Source organism: Calidris pugnax, unplaced genomic scaffold (genome assembly GCF_001431845.1).
Source record: "Calidris pugnax isolate Ruff unplaced genomic scaffold, ASM143184v1 scaffold41, whole genome shotgun sequence".
In the NCBI taxonomy this organism is placed as follows: Eukaryota; Metazoa; Chordata; class Aves; order Charadriiformes; family Scolopacidae; genus Calidris; species Calidris pugnax.
In genome coordinates, this window is record NW_015094509.1 from 11,350,832 (window position 1) to 11,373,392 (window position 22,561).

The following is a 22,561-nucleotide window of genomic DNA, read 5'->3' on the forward strand; positions in this document are numbered from 1 at the left end:
GCCCAGCGCGGCCCGCCGCGTCTCTTGGGGGTTCTGAGAGGCCTCGGGGCCTGCCGGGCGTCCGGGCTGCTCTACCGGGCCTCCCGCGGCGGGAGCGTGAGGAAGGGCGAAGTGAAAACTCGGCGCTGGCAGCTCAGCGCCGGTGGCTGCCCGGGGGGCGGCTGGCTCCTGCCCCGGCTTCGAGAGCTGGCATCTAATCCCTGTGATCCAGCTCAGCCGCTCTGGGGAGAAGAAGGCCAGCTTTACCCCCCCTACACACACACACCCCGTGTGTTAGCCCGTGGGGGTGGATGTGAATTCTCCCTTGTGAAACCTTCCCGGGTGTAACGCTGGCTTCCTCCTTGTGGCTGCTTCTGTTTATGAAACGTAGAAGCAGCGAAGGCCGAGTGTCAGGAGTGAATTCTGAGAGCGAGCTTAAAAAAATAACTCTCGGGATTTAGTGCTGGATACTGGGAAACTTCTAAGTCACGTTAGTAGATTGAGCTACAGGAAAGAAGAAACAATTGTCCCCTCCCCCAGCCATGTTTTTTTCTTTTTTAAATGCAATGCACAGTGTCGTAGTTGTTGTTCTGTTTTGATATTGCTATATGTGTTTCCAGGTACAGCGTTGGAACAGCTGTTAAGTGGTTTTATTGCTTATAGTATAGTATACTGCATGAAAGGTTTTTCTTTGGAAATGCATTTTTCCTAGTAACATCAATATTAAGCAGTATAAATTATGGGTAGCAATGCGAAATACATTTTAAATACTATATCAAACTTACTTTGGGCATTAGGGTAGTTAGGGTTCAAAAACAGGTTCTCCATAGGAGCGCTTCAAGGGAAGAAGTAATTCAAGCATTTTATAGATGAGTTGTGCTTATTTGACTAGCAGAACATCTTGGCAATGTGTTACTTAAATCTCTTTGTGACAGCACATGGAAGACTATTAAACTTCAAAACTACATTGCAGGTTTGTTTATGAGAAAGTGTTAAGGGAAACTCAATGGGATGCTGCCTGGTTGTTGAATCTAAAATGAGAACGGTGTAGTCTAATGAAGTTCTAGTTTGAAGCCCTTATGGATGAAGCTTGCATTCTTCATGAGTACTGAACAAGATAAAGATGGGTCAAAGCACTTTTGGTCTTGCTAGGTTAAATATTTGTTTTTGAGATAGGGAAGGTTTGATCAATTGGTATTAAAATAGTAATTTCATGACCTGTGGAATTGTAAGTTTCAAGCTAGCTAGGTCAGTACTGTATGTAAAGTTGGAATTCCAGAACCAGTTCCTAGAAGTCCTGAACTTTTGTTCAGCGTGGTCTGTTCAGACATTCTTGTATAAACTTTGTTTTTCATTTTCCTGCCTTATGTTTTTTTTTTCAGTTGTGTAGCTAATGGTTTTTGCTGAAGTTGGCCAGAAAATGCTTACAGTGGCATCTCAAAAGCAGCTGCACTCCTTAATAGATGGCTTTACCCGTATTCAGCAGAACTAGGACCATAATTTCTACTCACCTAGTAGCGTAGTGTGGTGGGGTACTGAATGGACACTGTTTAGGAAAAAAACCCACCACCTTGAAAGCGTTAGCTTGATTAACTGTACATGTGCTGTAGTATTGAATGGTTTTAAATTGATAGATTTATGTTTTGTAGACAATTCCATTTATGTATGTGGATATCCATTTATGACTGTTTCTTTTAATGGGTGTGAAGCAGAAACAATTGAAATAGGAAAAATAGCTAACAGCGATGAGGCGGAATTATGCTATGACAAATTCTACTCCATAGTACATCACAAAGAAGTACTGGTCATAGAAGTACATGATGTAAACAAGAGTTCACTTGTCCATTTTTACTTCTTTTTCTAGGTTTTATATTATTTTTTTTTGTTATTCCCTTGGTTTGTTGTCCAAAAACCTAAAAGCAGGAAAGCCTGAGAAAATTGGACTGGAATAATGTAGTTAATGGTCTTTGGGAGAGAGGAAGGTGAGATGATAGCTGATAGGCAGCTTTTGGTTGGGGTTATCCTCCCTGCTTCTGCTTTAGATTCTCAGCTTTAATGCTTTCAGTTGCAATCATAAGCAAAGTAGAGAAAGGAAAGAAGTTTAATCATTGGGTTGTTAGTCAAGTACTTAAAGATTTGAACTGTGCCTTTGGGGTTTTCTTGGAGATATGAGAAGACTAAAAGCTAAACAAGGTTTGCTTCTGCCAGCCTTGGTTTTATTTGTTTTTCTGCCTGTAACTTTAAGTTTCAACATACAGTGCCTCAGACTGCAGGTGTTGAAGTGAGCGTTGTATCCTTATACAGGCATTGCTTAGTACAATGAGATCCCAGTCTGCATTGAACTAGAATTTTTGGCTGATTACATACTTGCAATAGTGTAGTTTTACAATACTGCCAAAAGTACAGGTAAGGCTTTTCAGGGGAAGGTGTAGCTACTATCCATGTGACTTAAAGGCCAAAAAGAGCCTGGTGGTAGGTTTTGCGGGCTGCTGAGATGCCAAAGCTTGCCAATTTAAAAATACCTGTTGACCCAAAGAATAAATTCACCACAGCAGTGAATCTCAAGGCAGACTATATACCATTTTTCGCGCAAATCAAAGGAAAAAATTAGTTTAATAATTTCTTCACTTCCTTTCTTCACTTCTTGTTTATTGTTCCGCATAGTTCTGATTTCATATTCGTTCCCCTCCTTACATAAAAATGCCCCTTAGGAACAAGCATTTATAACTCTTCTACCAAGCTTTTTTTTCCTTGTTTGTATTTGAAAATGCCTCCACTGAGTAGGTGAGCTTATTTTCCCAATCTGTAGTGCAGGGAATGAGAGTGTGTCACTGTAAACATGTAACTGTTTCCTTGGATGATATAATCTCTGGAAATTTTATACTTAGTCTTTAAGGGCTATTTATGTTCTAGTGGAAAACACGAGAATGCAAATATTCCATCCGTCTTACTGAATAGGGGTCTGAATTTCTACATTATGGCTCTTCTGTCTTGTACTTGGATTTTTGCACTCTGCTGCTGCCACCACCTAAACGGGTTTATTTATCCAACATTTATTACAAAGACTCTTCTAGTCTTAGTCTAGTCAAATCCAAACAAAAACCAATATAAAGTTTAAACACTTAGTGTGTGTCTCAGCTGTAGTGGTGTCTCCCTGCGTGGGTGAAGTTTACTGTAAACTCGGCCTTGTCTTTTATAGGGCCAGAGTTCATCGAAGCATAGGAAAACATCATTTGCAATGGATTCACGAAGTTTGGCATGTGTTAAGGAAGATAATGCATCAAAATTGTCTGAACAAGAGGAAATTTTTCTCTTGTTCCAAATCATTGATAATTAGTAGACCCCCTGTGGGGACCCGTTATATGAGATAATCCGGGTAGTCCTTCCCTAAACAAAGAAGCCCCGTAACATGCTGTTACATTGGTGATGACGGATGTTGCTTTAATTTTTTGTGATACCTCCTGACACCAAAATAATCAGCACGGTATGACCACGGATTGTCACAGTATGCACTATTAAGCGTGAGGGGCCAGCGGTGCCCGAGGGGCCCTTGGCATGGGTTTCACTGCCCTCTCCTCCCTCTCTGATTCTGCTCTCGGGGACTTTCCCCCAGCAGGCAAGGTCACAGCACGGTGGGGGACGTAGACCCAGGCTTTTCACCTGTCCTTCTCAGACACAGGCCCCCTTTTCTCACCCATGCTATTTCCAGGAGCAAAGAACTCCTTATCCCTTCTCCTTCCACCCTGCTTTGGCAACTCGTTAGGGGAGGAGAGAGAGTAGTGCCAGTGAGGAGAGCACAGATATCTTCCACGTTCTTGACTTTCTGCAGTTGAATAGAAGCAGCTGTGCAGGTGTGTGGCCCCAGCTCTGGAGAATGCCCAGAGCTGGGCTGGGTCAGGCCATACAGGCTTGTGTGGAGTGGGACATGTGCCTGGTCTTGTAAATGTTCTGGTTTCTCAAATATCTGTATCTGCCCTGGCATTCTCTGTATTTAGGATTATAGCACTGCTGTGCTACTACCTCATAATGGCGTGTCAGGCATCATGGAATGTGCCGTATCTAGAGCCTCTGTAACTGGATGTCACCATTTCTTGTTAGAAACAAGGCTCCTTAATTGAAGGAGAATGGCTGTTGCGGCAGTGACAAGATGTGCTTCATGGTATTAATTTAATGGTTGGTAAACTTTCTTCAGCTTTAGGCTTCCTGAGTAGCTGAACAAAAGAATCAGCGAACAGGCCTTTCTTTAGCTCATCTCTAATTTCCAACACCCTTGATAACTTGTTGAGCCCAGAATGATTACACAGATGAAGGACATATATGTGTGGGTTTGGGCAACATTTGCTACTGCTTCTCAATTCTTACAAATTCAATGTTTGATTCACTCTCAAAAAAAACCAAAACCAACCCTGAGTGCTGCACTCCATGCTCATGTAGGTAGGTCTCTGTTCTTCCAAAGCTGCTACAGAAAACATTGCAAATAGCAAAATTTGGCATTTAGATGCTGTCAGGGTAGACTTTGACTTCGTTCACTCCCTTATAAAAAAAAATCTAATAACTCTCAGCTGTTTTGTTCTGTTCCTTAGTGACAGGAGAACATATATACTCTTAACTTCTTGAGCTCATTTGCAAACTAGCTCAACATAATTTGTATTTAGTACCGCTATTCTCTTGACAATATGTCAATATGTGTAACATTATTTCAAGTCTGCATTGCCAACAGACATACCAAGACTAGAAAGTGTCCTCCTTTTCCTTGATTTTTTTTTTTTTAGCTTCCAGGAGAACCTTCTTTGCTTGAAAGAATAAACTAAAGTTTATTGGATTTAAATATATATATATTTTTTGGCATTTACTCTCTTTAAAACACTGTACTAATCTGAAAAGTGGTTGGAAAAGCTGTAATGTCAGAGTTGAAATTTGGGGTTTTTTTTCCTCTTATGCATTCAGATAAGGTTGTCTGTTGTATGGATGCTGGAAAATACATACAGTTGCGAAAATATGATTTGGGTCCTGTTTTATTGGATTTATTTTCACTTAGAGCATTTGCTTATAATCTTTTGTGGAATTGCAGTTGAAAGATGCTAATGCTGCAAACTCGGGCCACCTTAACTTGCAGGATGGGCAGTTTAAAAAGACTTTCCAACTGTGCAAATGTGATTTGGAAGATAGGAAAAAATGAATTTGGAACCATGTGATGCTCTCGGTAAAATCTCTTACAATGGCTGGAACTGCACTTTAGTAACACAGAATGAGATGTTTTTCTTCAGGCAAAGCTTTGAATCGTGAACTAATGGCAGATGTTCTTTCTTCCTCACCCCGCTTCCCGTCTCGTAGCATCTCGCCTCTGTCTTCAGAAGCAGAAAGCATCAAGATAAAGACACAAAAATGACCGAGTTTTGGCTGATTTCTGCTCCTGGGGAAAAAACCTGTCAACAGACATGGGAGAAACTACATGCAGCAACTACAAAAAATAACAATCTGTCTACTAATTCAAAGTTCAATATTCCAGACTTGAAGGTATGTAAGTCCCTTGTCATGTCCTAAGAAGTATGTTTGTTTTGCATCATCTCTGTTTCTTTAGACTGCATCTGTAGATGGGGAATACTTGCAGACTTTTTTGAGAGAACAGCTGACTTCTTTTGATGGTTATTTGTGGATCTAAACAATAATTTAGGCAATTTTTTCTTTTCTGAAATTTTAAGTTAAAAAATTATCACTCCCAAGTTTTAAAGGTTCAGCAAGTGGAGTTATTAGCTAATTCAGTGTTTTTCCCGGGACAGTAGTCTTGACCTCATACTGCTAGCAGTTAGCTGGAGAAGAAAATTAGATGAAAAATGGAGACTTGTGATCTGAGTATTCAGATAATGCGGTTTCCTTTGTGGTTTTTTGTTTGTTTATTGGTTTTTGGGGGTGTTTGTGGTTTGTTTTTGTTTGGTTTTTTGTTTGGTTGTTTTTTTTTTTTGAACTTCTGAATTGTCTGTTTATCCTTTTATGTCTGAGACACAGTGAAAGGGCTGGATTTAAAATACAGGAGTTGATCAAACAGCTGCTGCCTTTTCTCTGCCCAAAACTGATATTCTTCTGTTAGAGTTGTGGCTGTCTCTGGCAGAGCATTCCAGTGTGACCTGATGGTGTGCGTTAGTTCAAACAGTTTTCTTCCCATTGTCTCTATTACTGTAAGAGAAACAAAATCTAAAAGCGGTTTCTCTTGGTTAAACACAATTATTGGGGTATGGAAAAGTTACGAGCCAGTGTATTCATTAAGTACAGGTCTGTCCTGACACCGAAATGTTTCTTGAACAAGAATTGTGAGCTTGGTTTGACTGAGTATATTTTATATACAATGGGAAATAGTCTGGCTTCTGTGGTCCTCGTAAAACTGTATAAGGACTGAGATCCTTTAATTAAACTCAATGAAATGGTGATTTCATCTCCATTGAACAGCAGCCTTATTGCTTAAAAACTTATTGTCCTGTGGCTTCGAAGTAACTCGTCAAAACATTAGCTCCCTTATTTTGCATGTAGCTCAGAAGGTGGGGCATGGAAAGCGATTTGGTTGTGATGTTACTGAAGTAATTGTGCTCCTTTCTGCTTCAAGGCTAAAGAGAACAGGAGTCATGCAAAGTTGAGTGGTCAAATATACAGAACAAAGATGCTAGATTGAAATCATGCTAAATAATAGCATCTTGATTAGACAGAAGATTCATTTATGACTAATAATATTTCAGCAAGAAATATAAACTAGTAACTAAAATATTAGAGATAAGCGTCGTCTCTCTAGAGCTATCTCCTACTTTCATTGAACAGAATGAACAAATTTGTAAGTACTTAAAGAGAGAACAAAAAAAACACTGATATGTGACCTATTTAAAAGTAATCAGCCTTTGGCTGTTTAACATGCACATATCAAAATGTGTAACAACAGTATAGCTGTCTTAGACCCATTTGAGACTTGTCTATGAAAGAGCTAAACAGAGAATATTTTACCGTGCTGTAAGTTTCATGTTTGAATTATAAATAAAATATAAAATAGTGTCACCCTTGGCCCCAGAAAGGTATACATGTTGATCTAGATTATTGCATGACATTTCTGGAAGAGAGGGGAAGAAAGAGTGAAAGCTTGTAGGCAAGCTCGATATTCCATTACTCTAGATATGAAAAGTCCAGACTCATGTTGGTCTGCAGTACTCTTGTGTCTTCAAAGTTTTCAATGTTCTGGTTGCCTCCAGCACTGAGATGCCTGATAACAGAGATTTCAGATTTGATCTAAAGTAATAAATCAAATGCTGAAGCAAGTGACTTTTGTGGGAAATGCAGCCAATTCATGTTGTTGAGGTTGTTCTAACATGTTTTGGGTGGCTGGAATGCAGGACTGAAACTCTGCACCGGAGTAAGTTAGGTCCGATACAGTGGTGCTTTAGGGGTACTTTGAGCAAATGAAGCACAGTGTGACTTTTAACAAAGCACCAAGTCTGAAATAGTAGAGTACAGTATTTTATGTAGTTCTGAAAAGCTGCCTGTTTAGGAGATTTAGCTTTTATTGTAATTTGGTTTTATCTTTCTATGTTTACATACAATTGCTAATGCATTTTGATCTTTCCTTCTAGGTTGGGACACTGGATGTTTTGGTTGGTCTGTCTGATGAGCTGGCTAAACTGGATGCATTTGTGGAGAGGTAACAGTTTATTTTTACTAGCATGTAAAATATTAGGATAGCGATGTGATGGTTTGCAAGTCCCAACAATACATGCGTTATTTTCAACTTTTTTGGTTTCATAGTGATTTTCTGTAGGCAGTCAGCAAGCTAAGATTTCAAGAAGTGAAGCTGATGGTTTTCCTAGTATCTCTACTTGGGGGGAAAAAAAAATGAACTTGGTGTGGAATAGTGGGTCATTATGCAGTGATACTGCTCCCTGTAGCAGCACTGTGTGCTGCCAGGTCCTGGAGAACTGCTAAGAAACAAGCCTGACAGCTGCAGAAAGTGATAATGAAATAGAGTGAAAACTGTTCTTTTAGCAAGTTAAGAGAACTATTTACAGACTTTGAGAAGGTAACCATGTTGTTAATCCACAGAGATTATTAAGTAGTATTAATATTAAAATGCAAAACCTATGTATCTTGAAGAAACTAATGGTCCTTTGGAGGTGATTTTAAGCAATTGTAACAAAATTTCACATAACTAGAACCCGTGGAGCCATCTTCTGTTTCAATGAGAGAAGTGTTAAGTAGGGTTTTTTTAAAAAGAAAAGGAAACATGGCATGGCACATGTAAGTAATATTAGACATAGCTTTTCTAGCGAGGAAGGCAGGTCTTGTGTGTCAGATCTCACAAGGGCTTAGGGCTGGGGTTTCTCCATAGCTCTTCAGTTGACTTTGGTGTTGCATTGTCATGGTTGCCTTTTGTTTATTTTGGATTACTGGTGATTTCTATCTTGATATCTATTTTTAGAAAGGGATTAGGGTTTTGAAAGTACCACAGACCTCAAAAAAAGATTGGAGTATAGTAAGATTACACCCGAAGTCAACGCTTGCTATCTGCAGGCAAGGGAACTAACCTCACCTTGTTGAGAACCAATGAGTAGCAACACTAGAGAAGGATTTAAATAAAGTTCTGGCATGGATTTGAGAAGTTGGTCTCCTTCAGATACTGAGCCCAGTTTGTGCTCTTGGAAGGCTTGTATGTAAAGCAACCAACTTTTCATTTTTGATGCAATCTCTTAATTCTTTTCCCAGGCAATTTCAGATCAGATTGATGAATGGCATTTCTCAAAATAGCAGATTTTTAAATTATTTTCTTATATCTTTATCTTTCATTTTTCAGTGTTGTAAAGAAAGTGGCCCAGTATATGGCTGATGTTCTAGAAGACAGTAAAGATAAAGTTCAGGAGAATCTTCTGGCTAATGGAGGTAAAGTGTTAACCATAATATGTGCATTTTTAAAGTAAAGGAAGGGAAGGCAATGATCCTGAAATATACTGAATGTTGCTTCTCTGTATGACATCCTGAAAGCCTAGTTTAGACATGGAGGTACTTTTTCCCATGAGTCACTGGCCCTGAAACAAATTAGAGGATCCAGAAAGCAAGAAAGTAGACCTACATGTTAAATACTCGCTTACAGAAGCCTTTTGATCCTTTAGGGCTATATGTTGTCATCACTGGTCTCTGGTGGAACATAAAAATTACTGTTACTGATCACCGTAAGCATTCTTTGTATTAATCTCTCATCTGAATAGGTATGATTTTATGTAAACTATGCTGGAATATTCAGATGTTCCCAAATTGTGATAGAACGTCTTTATAAAACTAGTTGTCTCATGGAAATATTTGTCCATTTCATCATCATGAAGAGTTGTACTGGTCTCTAAATAAGTATTTTGTTTTCAATAGGCTTTTAATAAAACTTGGCACAGCTTGTATTGATGCAAGAGAGGTTAATACGAGTGGATTAACGTGAAGACAAGTCCAGTGCTCCTAATGAACACGGTTATTCTTAGATAAGGCCTTTGAGTAGTCTCTCTCACAGATAGCTCTAGAAAACTTTTGCTTCGGGTGAGCCATGAAATCTTTGTGGTTTTTTTTTTTCCATCATAACCCTCCCTTCTCCTACCCTTTTTTTCCACACAAAGCAAAAAATATATGGTCTTGTCTGTGCTTCTCCAGCCATCATTGATTTAGTTAATATTGTTTGGGGTCTACAAAGGTGGAGAAACCAATATCTGAAGGCAGAGGTTATGAGATCACTTACAACTTGATTGTTTATTTTCAAATTTCTTAAGCAACAGGGTCCACAGATGTGAAGGTCCACAATCTGTTACAGTACTCTTCTGTTACAGCAATCCTACGTGGAACATCAGTCTTTTTATTGTCTCTCTCAACAATGTTATTCTTTAAAATTTTAGTTGACTTGGTCACCTACATAACGAGGTTCCAGTGGGATATGGCCAAATACCCAATCAAGCAATCCTTGAAGAATATTTCAGAAATTATTGCAAAGGTAAGGGAATTAGTTTTGTAAAGCTTTCCTATTTGAACTTGAGATATTTACGCACAAAACTTGGTACTCATACTGACTTATGATTTAAGATTTGCACATTAAAAATATCCCACAGATAAAATTAACAATCGGAATATCTGACGCTCTTTGAGTACATAAGCTTTTGCTGCTTCAGAGGAAGGTATCGGAATGAAGCATTCAGCTGTTCACAGCAGGTATAGGCATGAAGTTTAAGTTGGGAGAAGAGGAACTATTGTGGGCAGAGACGGGTAGAGAGAAGAAGAAAAACGGAGTGAAGTGGTTTCTACAAGTATTATCAAGGAAGTGGTTTATAAGAAAGCTCCTTCCTTTGGTTTGGCTTTAGATTAGGAGTGAAAAATACTGAATTAAAAAAAGGAAAAAATGTCTTCAACTGTGTTTTGTCTCATTTTGGGAACTTACCTGTTGCCATTGAACTTGGTTTTGTAGCAGTTAAGCTTGTTGGAAAAAGCATCAAAGAACATGAAAGGATATGCCCTTTATTGAAATATTTCATGGATTCAGGATGCGTTATCTTGTGTCCTGCAGTTTTCTGGCTAAATCATTGGCTTGCAGCAAAGTTGTACTCCAGAACCTGAACTTTGAATTAAATAAATGGCTTACATTCTTTTCTATCTTTAGGGATTTCACTGAGCTATTAGTCTGGATACTAAACACAGAAAATAGGTCTACTGGAGTTCTGCCTGAATCATCCTGTTGAGGGTTTCTATTTCTCTGCATATTTAGCTGTACCTATCTTCTATAAGGAGAGCTTCTGATGTATTAAATCTAATTTCAAATAGTTTAAAAAATGTTTTTGATTGTGAGCCACAGATGTGTGTCCATAAAGTAGAGAAGGAAGATAGCTGGAATTGCCTTGCATTCAAGTGACACCTAGGAGATAATGTCACAGGACTTGAAGCAGTTTTGTCCCCAACATAGTTAAAATCTTCACTTTGGCATGTGGTTAACATGAAGGTATAGGAAAATTGATAGACCTACATTAATTAAAATCTGTGAAGCCTCTGGACATGTTGATATTAAAATAACTTGAAAAGCTTGTCAAATGAGATAATACTTCCTCACTCACTGTAGCAGGAGACTCTGATACCGGCCCAAATGCGAGTGATGGCAACTGCAGTGAGGAGTTTGTCAGTTGAGGAAAAATTATAGCAGTGGTGGAAATCTTTAAAATAAGAGGAAATCTACTAAAACTATCCATCAAGTTTTTCAGCTTTCAATTTTTAGAAGTATTGTGAACCCTGGTATCAGCACTGAAGACTTCGAAGATGTGGCATGTGAGAGCTGTCACTGAATCCAGTCATTCTTTGTATTTGAAATCACAGTCATAAGACTGTTACGCAAGGAGACAGCCTTAGGGCCCTTGCCCAACACTTTCAGCGACCCAGGTATCTCCTGAAATACAACAGCTCAGCTCTATAGGTACAGGAAGACACTCATGTATTGCCAATGACTATGTAAGTGGTTTAAATGGGTTTTGCTATGTGTAGAAATAGGCCCACTACATTAGATTGATACTTTCTGTAGCAATATCATGTGTCTCCCTCATTTTGCAATGACATATAAGAGTTATCCACCAGTTCTTCTACCAAAAGGAAGCTTGTATGTCGCTTCCTTTGACAGTTTTACAAATATATTTTCAAGAGCTCTGCTGTGACATTGAGGTTTGTGGTTCTGCATTCTCTAACACTTTAATAGGAAGCAAAGCTGATTCTTGTTTACAGTAAACTCCAGTCAGTGCAGCAGTAACAGGCATTTGTCTAAGCATTCATCTTTTGAAAGGCTACTGACTTTACAAATTAGAACAATTAGAGTATTGACAATTAGGAAATGATGAATGGAACTGGTTCATAAAGGCAGTGTTTGGTATCAATGTTTATTTTTTGTTGTTAAACAATGCATAGTTAGAATGCTGTTGAAAGTTTTGATCCTTGGAAAAGGGGGAGGGGAAGGTTGTTGGTCTGGGAAAAAGTCCAACACACAAAGGTACTAGCTTAATAGCTTCTGATTCATTTTCCCCCTAATTCTGTCTTCTAGCTGAAAAAAAAAGTGCCATTTCTTATAGTATAAAAAAGTTTTCATTTCTTGTAGTATAAAAGTTTTCACAAAGAGTTGTGCTTTGTGATGCTTGCTGAAATGTTCCACATGCCTTGCTAAAGGTTACATCAGTCAAAGAATTTAAATAACCTTCAATACTCACCTGTTTAAGAAGTAAATTTTCTTATTTTCAGAGTATTTTGCTGTATCTGTAAAGGTGCAAGCTGTGAACATGTTGCCAAATGAAAGGGCCAGAATGTTCAGGCTTTTAATGACTACTTCCTTCTACAGACAAGTGAACTTCTGTGTTACCATAAACAACATCACTCTATTACTAAGTGACGTAGTTTTTGAGAGAGATTTATTTTGTGGAAATAAAATCGTATCTGAATCCACAAGCTGAAGTGTTATGTGCAAACAAAACGTATTGTTAATGGCCTATGTCCAAATAAAGGGAAAACCCCTTGACTGTGTTCAGATACTTGACCCTGGGAATTTACATATGCTTGTACCTACGTACCATAACGAGGGAGCAGGGAGTAGGCAGCAGTACGATGCCAGACCAATGCTGTACCGCGTTCTTTCAGTTATCCGACTGTTACTAAGTGTATTGATTTTAAAATACTTCCTTGTGTAGGGTACATGCTGATAGGAGTAGGATCGGATGTTTAAGACCTACTAATTGCTTAATGTGTTTTGTGTTCTTCCACTTGCTGCCAAGTTACCTAGCTGGGAATGAATAATTTTTGGTAATTTCTGATTAATCCTGGAGGATGGATTTGAAAAAGATGACTTACTTGAGCAGCAGTGGGGAGCCGAATGTGACAGTCCTAAGTCTAAAGGGTAAAATAGTTGGAACTTTGATTTGAAAGTTTGAAAGAGCATTGAAGGCTGCCAGTGAAATTGAACATAAAATGCTGCCTCTACTTGATTAGATAGATATATTTATTGTCTGAAATAAATTGGATTCAAGTCAGAAATGCTGTTTATCTGTCTACCCTGGAACTGGCCCTGTGCAACTTCAGACATTCCAAAATACATAAGTTTTTGCTAAATGAAGAAAGTCTCTGTAAAACATTTTCCTGTATTTGTAAGCCACTGCCAATGTAAAACAGCAGCATAAAAGATTGCTTTGTGAAGGGAGATGGTGATATAATTTATTGTATTTTCCTTTGCAAACATACAGAATGGGAAATATCTCTGTTTAGGGGGGAAAAAGAAGATAAAATGTGATAATATTTAGAACTGTAAATAGTAACAGCCATTTGGATGAGGCAGATAGAACATCAACTAAATGCATTATCTTTGAGTGCCCAAGGCCGTTCATCTCAAGGAAAGGTACAAATTGCAGAGGGCAAACACAGGCTTAAGAGTCTCCCCTTAAGTTCTAGATGATGCAAAGCAATAATGCTTTGGGTTACTTCATTCGTGAAGTTTTTCAAGCACTAGAGAAATACATATTTTAACTTGTGTGGGGTTTTTTTTTATCAAGTTCTTGTTGGTAGATCTAAGCTTTGAAATTAAGTAATCATTTAAAAACTATTTGAGTTCTTTAGTCACAGTTCCTTTTCTTTTTACCTTTAAGGGAGTTAACCAGATTGACAATGATCTAAAAGCAAGAGCCTCGGCATACAATAATCTGAAAGGGAACCTTCAGAATTTGGAAAGAAAGAATGCGTAAGTCACATTGTTTTTTGCTAATGTAGCACAGGAAACTATGATAACTTAGTAACGTGTGAAGAGGTACAGGCTTTAGGTTTAATGTGTTTCTGAGGCATTTATCAATTTTGAATAGCAGCTGTCATAAAAGAACATTTATTACCAGCTGACTTGCGATTGATAAACAATACGAAATACAAAAAAGCATGCACAAATAGTATGAATTGCTGGAGGTTTTGAGAGAAGCTTGCTGTTAAAGTGGTGTGTAACACTGCTACTTTGGTGCCTAAACAAGGAAGTCTTCCCCTTCATTCCAACTTATGCTTTAAGCATATCAGTATTTCTGGGTTTCTCCCCTCAAATCTGACCAGCAGAGAGACAGCTGTTGCATACATGCAGGTAATAAATCAAACAAGGACTGTGTGTTGTCTTGTCATGTACATATGATGATTATCTGAAATACAGTTGAGGTACAGTAATTCTTCTGTGCAAATATGTTTGATTAATTTGACCCAACCCTACCATTATAGTTAATGGTACGAGCCTGTGGGCTGGTTGAGAACCATGGGTCATACTAATGGTTGCCATTTTATGAGCCTTAAGTTCCATCTTAAGCCCTGGTAATTTGTCAGCTAAACCCCATTAAATCAGTGTATGTTCTTAGTCTTTTGTGAATATGAGGCAATGTGCTGCTTTACATTTTTATTGAGAGTCTATATGTAGGTCTGTACTAGGTTACTTGTAACTCTGAGGCTTCATATACTAGACTTCACAATTAATGGTTTTAATGGTTCTTGTGTTTTTAAATCACTTTTAAGAAGAGAACTTGGCTTCTTAAACGCGTGAGGTGTTTGGAATATGGAAATGACGCACAGCAGTGGAGCTGCTGATAAAAACTTTCAATAACTGTAGACAGTACGATATAAAATGCGTATAAGGACATTTTGTTTGCTCTGCTAATAACAAATGCTTAGGTAAAATATATTTTTGAAAATGTTACACTATCGAGCACTGGAAGCTGCTGTTCAGACAAATTCAATTGTTAAATATTTATTTACTCTGGCTGTTGCGTTTTCTTTCTCTGCAGGGGAAGCTTGCTAACCAGAAGTCTTGCTGATATTGTAAAGAAAGAGGACTTTGTACTCGATTCAGAATATTTGGTCACATTATTAGTGATTGTACCGAAGTAAGTTTATTGTTTGTCCCAAGAGCAGAATAAAATAAGAAATCTAAATCAAGTAATAGATCCTGCAACCCTATAATACTGTAAAAAAGGACATCTGAATTTCTTTGGGATTTTCCTGGATGAACTGACACAAACTTTTTGATGCTTAGTAGAGGCAAATGAGCCTGTGTACCGGTATCCCATTGTTCACAAGAGCTCATCATAAGGAATGCTGAGTGCTCATCAAATTCTTTAAGAAACTGGAGATTAGACTTGAATCTCTTCTCTAATATTAACCATGGCTAGTCATGTTGCAGAAGGTATCCTTATGCAAATAAGGAGTAAAAACATGACTTGTTTTACATTAGTAAGCTTCATGATTGAATTATCCTGGTTAGGACTATGCTGGCTTTCACCATGTAGCACATGAAATGAACTCTTCCTTGCTCTGCAATTTTTCAGATTGTCAGGACGCTGGATTTTTAGGTATCTAAGTCTCTACCAATGGAACACTGTTTATGTTATGTTGAAGGGAGCAGGTTGTTACTGTCTGAAATGTTTAAGCAACAAAACCCTCACCTTTTCCCCTGGCCAAGGAAAGTGGTGACACAGAGGTCCTTAAGGCTCTTGTAAAATGAGAAAATGGCACTAGACTGGCTTTCTGGAGCTGGGAACAAAGAGAGCTTCTCACTTGTAAAGAGAGCCTGTAGGTTGTTTGTCACATGAAGCAGTAGTGTCTGTCATGTGTAAAACTCTGAAGGCAGAACAGTTTTGCAGTGGATTTAACAGAAAACAGATGGTTAGTATATCTCCACACTTATTTTTTTTTTTACCTTTGACTCGGTTTTGGTGTTGAAAGGGTGGAACCTCTTTACCACCACCTACAGAAGGCAGAGCTTCCGAAATTCTCAGTGGTCGTTTAGGCAAGTGCAGGATTCTGGGGAACCTATTTGTAACTGTGGAAAAAGTATTCTTGTTAGTAACTCAGCAGAGCAGAGCTACGTGAGAAGATTCTGATAAACCTTGACAGTTAAGTCCATTTGGTCCCCTGACACCTCTCACTTAATGATGACTACTTTTTAGTTCTTTGATTTCAAAAAATTTGCACTTGTAAACTTATATAAAAAGTGAGGATAAAATTTTTTACTTTTGCTATAACTATAGCTTATTTAGCAATTATCTTTTAAAAAGCATGAGGAGAACTGTCCCTGATGGCTTGTATTTCTGACAGCCTATACCTGGGTTGGAAGATGTGATGATAAAATGTTTTTAACACTTTTTGGAAAAACATGATTTGTTAATCTAAGATTTCTACTAAAGTAGAAAGTAAACTAAAAGTCTAACCATAATTTATGTATTCTCTAGGTTAAATTATAATGACTGGGTTAAGCAATATGAAACACTAGCAGAGATGGTTGTACCACGTTCCAGCAAGTAAGTTGTTAATGCTAAGACTGAGATTTTCATGTGCTATAAGTGTTATTTATATGTAGTGACTTTGAATGTTCAACACTGATAAGAGCTTGTCAAAATGTCTAGCTTTATAGCTTTATCTGATCAAGCTTGATTATATTGTAGTTGAAGAAAAAAGTTGAAGGATCTCTAAGGTTAACAAAGTTATTAAACTAATCTATGTGGGATGAGTAAAAGAATTGAAAAGTTAGTCTAGTTCAGATCAGAGGCATTCAGCTTCAGGCTAGTGCCTGGTGGGGTTTAGCAGCAGATACTAGCTAGCTAGCCTGTAAGTTTTCTGCCTGTATTCAGAGGACTTGAAACAAGGTAAATATGCCCTTTGAAACCTGCTAAAGATTGAAGAACTGGAAGTGTGGATGGTTTTCTTCTGTGCAAAGTGAAGTGGCTTGTCTCTTACGGGCTGTCAAAGGTCCTCAGTACCAAGCTGGTGCTTGATGTCTGGGATGGGCAAGGCTGAAGTCAGGATTTGATAATACTGTTAAGCCACTTTAGCAATCTTGTAACCACATCGAAAATAAAGTCAATGCGTAGCACAAAGCAGTGCTGTGTTGGTAATTTTGACTGACAGGGTGAGGTTTGATCAAGCAGATCTGATATTACCAGCTCTGTGCCACTTATAAAATCTGAGCTTGCTCTGGCTAATTTCACATTTGCGTTGGATCAACTTCAGCCTAGTGGGAGATCTGCTAATGATTCTTATTTAATTACTGGGAAACCATGATCTAGTGATAGCTTAAGAAGAGGTAACTTGTTAAAACTGTTGGATGATGCTTGTATTGAAGACAGCATGACACGAAGGAACGGTTTAAATGTCTTCAAGCTTTTTTCCGAAGGTGAAGTCTTAAAATAAGCAGTATTGTCTTGAATAGTAAATCTAGAGGTTGCCTTTACAGCATAAGAAACACTTTTTCTTATCAACCTATGTTTTTAAATGTCTGTCCTTTTCTATTTTAATCCATTTCCCCTTTCTTTAAAACACAGATTTCCAAGAATTCTGTAGTCCAAATTTCTCAGTATTAAACCAGCTTTAGTTCCTTGTTCTGTAAAATAATTCTAACTTGAACAAATACCCAGACGTGTATGAAGTGTTTCTGAAAGTGAAATGGAAACGGCCATCCTTGACAAAGGGTGTAATAAGAGCAGTTACTAAAGTTTTGGTTACTTTCTGTATAAGTTCAGTTTAATTTGGGAACTAATCCCATGTGAGTTATATACTTTTATGACCTTGCCTAATAGCGATAAAGTACAACTTAACCTACTGTATATCGAAGGTGTGGTGACTTGAACCTTATTAATTCTGACACTTTTTTTTTTCTGTGTAGTGTACTCTTTGAGGATCAAGATAGTTACCTTTGTAACGTCACCTTGTTCAGGAAGGCAGTGGATGACTTCAAGCATAAAGCCAGAGAATATAAGTAAGGCTTATTTTGTGTGTGTTCTGTCTGTCATGCCTTGAAGGATCTCTAGATAGCCACCTTTGATTTTACTCAATTCCAACTGCAGATTTATGGTCCGTGACTTCCAGTATAACGAAGAAGAGATGAAAGCGGATAAAGAAGAAATGAATAGACTGTCAACTGACAAGAAGAAACAGTTTGTAAGTCTATATAAACTAATCATTATAGAAAATGAGACATCCAAGACCTGTTATTGCTGTATAACAATTTCATGAACATGTGATGCTGAGAAAGCAATGCAAGGGTGACATGATGTAGTCAGTTGCCAACCAGCTAATCTGCTCAGGGATAATTGAGTTTCCTGTAGCACAAATGCACCTCACTGTGTTGAACCAAGTGCTGATATTGCAACTGATAATATGTGAAGTTTGAAAATGGACAAGTATTGAATTAAATGATCAGACACTACTGAAATGGTCCTTAATATAGTTAGACCATGGCAGCTGAGATGGTGTGCTGAAGAGACAATGGAAGTTTCATTAAATTTCTCTTTACTTAATATCAAAACACTCTTCAGCCATTATAGTGAACCTGATGGTTCACTAAAATTTAGTTCACTGAAGGCATAGTGAACTCTGCCTTTAAGTTGTCTTTATTACGATGGTGCAGATGTTGAGTATCTCCTCAAACATGCTTAATAAACTGAATCTTTTCCTGAAGTTCGAATAATGTTTTTTTTCCTTCTTCCCTTTCACAGGGGCCTCTGGTTCGGTGGCTGAAAGTTAATTTCAGTGAAGCTTTCATTGCGTGGATTCATGTGAAAGCATTACGAGTTTTTGTTGAATCGGTTTTAAGGTAATGAGGCAGAGCTGAACAGTGCTTTCCTTCCTAGACTTTGTAAGAATTTACATCTAGCTTGGGTTTACCAAACTGAGGTGTGTGAATGCCACTCTTCTGGAAAGGAGGAAACAAGAATATCTGATGGCAATAGCTCTTGTTTCCAGTTGTGGAATATTCGAGGTAGATAATTGTGTATCTTGCCCCTTGGATAGTCTTTGTACCAATGCTTTAGGAATTAGAGGTACTCTGTAAGTTGCAGCAAGGTGTTTCTGCCAATTCTTAGCTTGCTTTATGAGCTGCTTGTAAAAAGAGCTTACTGTATCCTCTATTTATAAAACGTTAATAGAATAAAAAATATTCAGGCTTTGAGTTATATACCTTGACATCTTGAAATGTATGCTGCTTCTTTGAAACGTGCCTTTCTAAGGATTTTGTAGACTAAGCTTTTCAGTATTAAACCTTTCAATATTTTAACTATAAAATTTCTCTGCTTTTTCTTCGTACCTATCCAGAAGTGTAGTGACTAAGTTGAGTTAAGAACAGCTGTAGTTATTCTGCAGAAAGAACGACCTGGATTATTTTAAGGAAGGAAGTAAGCTGAGTAAGGAAGAAAGCTGAACTGGATTTGAATATTGGCAAATGTTTCCACACATCTAGAAAGGAGGATTGGGTAGAGACTAGATTCTCCATTCTCCACCTAGTGGCATAAGCAAAGTCTTGCAAGTAAACTAGTTGGAACGTTCAAAACCTAGTCCAAGACTTCAAGTAACTTTGAGAATTGTGCTAAGTACTTAAAGATTTAAAATTATTTTAAAAGCATTTAGACTTCTGTTTTGTAATTTTAAACTTAGAGAAAGAAGTTCTACTTTATTGATGCTTTATGAATGGTCATGCAAAAATGAAAATGAGCAGGATTTTCTCTTCAGCAATAGGATTCTTTCTCAAAATTAAAATCAAATTCTGCTTTGAAAGATAAAGCTTATTTCACCATTTTCATACTTTTCTGCTTGACTTCCTCAGGTATGGTTTGCCAGTGAACTTCCAGGCAATGCTGCTTCAGCCTAATAAGAAAACGATGAAGAAACTGAGGGAGGTTTTGTATGACTTGTACAAACACCTTGACAGCAGCGCAGCAGCTATCATTGATGTAAGTATTTTGTAACTGCTACTGCCCTTCAATATTAGGTTTAGTCTGTTTAATAAACAAACAGAAAAGTCTATTGGCTTTCAAAAGCTACGCCTGTCCATATTCTCCACCATTCTCTCACAGTACAGAAAATTCTGTCTCCTTATAAAATGCCACTTCTGTTTTACATTTTTGCAAGCAGATGGTATTCAAAGTTGCAACCAATACATTTGACAAGCTGTCTGGTACAAAAGTTTCATGTAACTTATTCTTACCACATTCTTTCCTTCTACTGATGGAAAGGTGTCTTAGAGACTGCATACATATTCATATCCTTAAAGAATTCAAACAAAGTCAGCTTTGATCTGAAACTAGGCTTAAGGAACTTAAAAAAAAACAACATATGAAATGTGTTTGAGCCCAGAGGAATACATAAATTGTTCACAGTCTACGTAACAGTAGATACTGAATACTGAAACAACTTTTTTGGTTTTGTTGCATTGCTGTCTTTGTTTTGAAGTTAACATAATTGTCCTTGTCTGCTGAAAGAGGCTGAATTGATGTCAAGATGGAGTCATCCGTTCCCATCTGTAGAGATCTCGTTTTCATGTTTAAAACTGATTTGCTAGGAGTTCTATTCTACCAATTTGCTTTGTATTGAAAAGCAGTGCTTTTCATAGTTATAGATTAACTAAAGGTAGACACCACCCAATGAGTTTGGCTGCATTTAAAAAGATTATTTTTAATCTTCCTTGGTTTTCCAAAGCATTTCCAAGCCTTTTCAGGGAAAGGGGATGTGAGACAATTAAGGTGAAACTTGAAGATACTGAACTTCATGTAACTTCCTGGATCATTCAGCACCCTCTAACATTCTTTTCATAAATTAACTGTGTTTAGAAGTAGTAAAACAAAAGTGCAATACTCTTCCTCCCATCTAGTGGTGGTGTGTTTACTATACCAACAGATGTGAATTACTGATACAGAGCTATTTAGATTGTGAAAAAGTACTTGTATTTCATTTTGAAAAATACTGTTATTAATTTTTCAAAGTTCTAACTTTGTTGCTTAAACAGTCGCTTGAATGTGAAAAGGTAAGCTTGAAGTCTTGCCTGGCCTGTTTGCTTCTAAAACATATGAATGTTTCATCTTCTGAACAGGAGTCTGAATTGTAAGAGTATAACTGGTTTCAAAACTTTGTTTGCAGGCAACTGTGGATATTCCAGGCTTAAATCTCAGTCAGCAGGAGTACTACCCCTATGTGTACTACAAGATCGATTGTAATTTGCTGGAATTCAAGTAAAAGTTCCCTAACATGACAATCTTCTCAGTGTTGGTGTAAACAGAAGTGAGAATGAAGTACAGTGATACTTTTAACACTCTACTAATCATATGCTTGCTTCTTATGTTAGGTGAATTTAACACACAGTGGTCCATCTCTGTTTTCTTTTTAAAGAACAGTGTAGGTAATCTGCTTTTAATCAACTATGTCTGTAAATGTATATTGAGAGAATTGAAGTATTTATAAACAGAGTGATTTATTTAAGGAAAAGCTCATTCCTCTTTCATATGGTGGTCTGTATTAATTCCATGTACCATTGTTTATAAAAAAAAAAACTTGTTTACAGAAGAATAGTGTAAATGTTCATGGCCATTTTGTTCATTTGATTTAGTAGATACAATTGTGTTAATGTTGTTGAACTGTGATGTAAAGTATGTAAAATTGGTATGGAATTGTGCTTTCTGAATGGTTTAAAATTACAATTGAAGCACTGTAAACACAGGAAAAAATAAACATGCCTGTGCAAATGTGTCACTTTCTTGTAGCAGATAGAACTGTAGATACCTGTATCTAAACTGAAGCAATGCATTACTGCTAAAACCAGAGCTGCATCCTGCTTGCAGTGGTAGAGGAATGCAATTGACTTCAGCACAAATACTTTTAAGAGATGCAGGTGTTCCTTTCTGCAGAAAAGCTCAAGTATTTTGTTTGGCCAATGAACCTATGTGTGAATGTTTTTCATGTTTATATATTTGTGACTCTGAAGAAAAAGTGTGAGACGGTTTATTGGGAAGATGGAAGTAACCTGGGATGCTAACAAGCTAGGCTGATCTGGGATTTTTTGATAATTACTTGTTCTTTTCAATCAGTTGAAGCTTGGGACTGCTTTATGGCTTCGAATACTGTGCTATTAGGTGTTTCCTCTTAATGTGTATAGAAAGGGGTTGTCTATTTCAGTAGCAGTTATCACAGCTATTGCAAGTATTCTGCGTATTCCAGTTGCTAAATATGCACTAAAACCTGCAGTACCTTTTAAAACTGACTTTAGTTAAGATTGAGACTGGAGGGAGCACTGTTTTATCAAAATTACTAATTCAAGTACTGTAGCCACTGGTTTGTTTTTTTTTTTCTAATTTGGTCCCTGACTGAAAACACCAGTGCTGTGAATCTAAGCAGTATAGAGCTTTCAAGCTGTAGAATCTCTAATCGTGCACCAGAAGCACTTTTGAGGAATTTGCTGCCTCTGATAAGCCAACATTGAGATCTCTAATTATTAAAAGAGAAAGATAAGCTTTGGAGTGCAAGAGTTGCATCTAGCTACTCATAGCGAAATGGGGTTTGAAGTCTATAAAAAAATATTTACTGTGTAAAATTATATTTGCCCTTCTTACTGTTTTAATAGGTAAAAGGAGAGTGAGCTCAATTGTTCAGTTGTGCTTATGCCCCCATGCTCTCTCTTGCTTCCTTACAGAAGGTAGCAGTTGCTTACTGTGCTGACCAGGTTGTTAAAGGGTGTAAGTGGAAGGGGTTTTCCCCTTTATTACCCAGCTCTGCCCCTTCTGCTGGTTTTCAT

General features: G+C 37.6%; 1 protein-coding gene across 5 annotated transcripts in view; it reads left to right on the top strand.

Moving 5' to 3' along the window:
- Positions 1–21,522, top strand: part of ATP6V1C1 (ATPase, H+ transporting, lysosomal 42kDa, V1 subunit C1) — a 22,138-nt gene extending 616 nt beyond the window's left edge. Inside the window, exons 1-13 of one of the 5 annotated variants that reach the window (XM_014965552.1) lie at positions 937–952; positions 5,314–5,496; positions 7,587–7,654; positions 8,801–8,886; positions 9,879–9,973; positions 13,635–13,726; positions 14,796–14,894; positions 16,239–16,307; positions 17,669–17,761; positions 17,850–17,943; positions 18,501–18,598; positions 19,604–19,730; positions 20,914–21,522. In XM_014965552.1, the coding sequence (XP_014821038.1) occupies positions 5,365–5,496; positions 7,587–7,654; positions 8,801–8,886; positions 9,879–9,973; positions 13,635–13,726; positions 14,796–14,894; positions 16,239–16,307; positions 17,669–17,761; positions 17,850–17,943; positions 18,501–18,598; positions 19,604–19,730; positions 20,914–21,009 (1,149 nt within the window). In that variant the 5' untranslated portion in view covers positions 937–952; positions 5,314–5,364 and the 3' untranslated portion in view covers positions 21,010–21,522. Of the gene's footprint in view, positions 1–936; positions 953–4,135; positions 4,153–4,396; positions 4,414–5,165; positions 5,183–5,313; positions 5,497–7,586; positions 7,655–8,800; positions 8,887–9,878; positions 9,974–13,634; positions 13,727–14,795; positions 14,895–16,238; positions 16,308–17,668; positions 17,762–17,849; positions 17,944–18,500; positions 18,599–19,603; positions 19,731–20,913 lie in introns of those variants that run through there. The other 4 variants (XM_014965555.1, XM_014965556.1, XM_014965554.1 and 1 more) reach the window with 4 other exon arrangements.
- Positions 21,523–22,561: the final 1,039 nt, after the last annotated feature.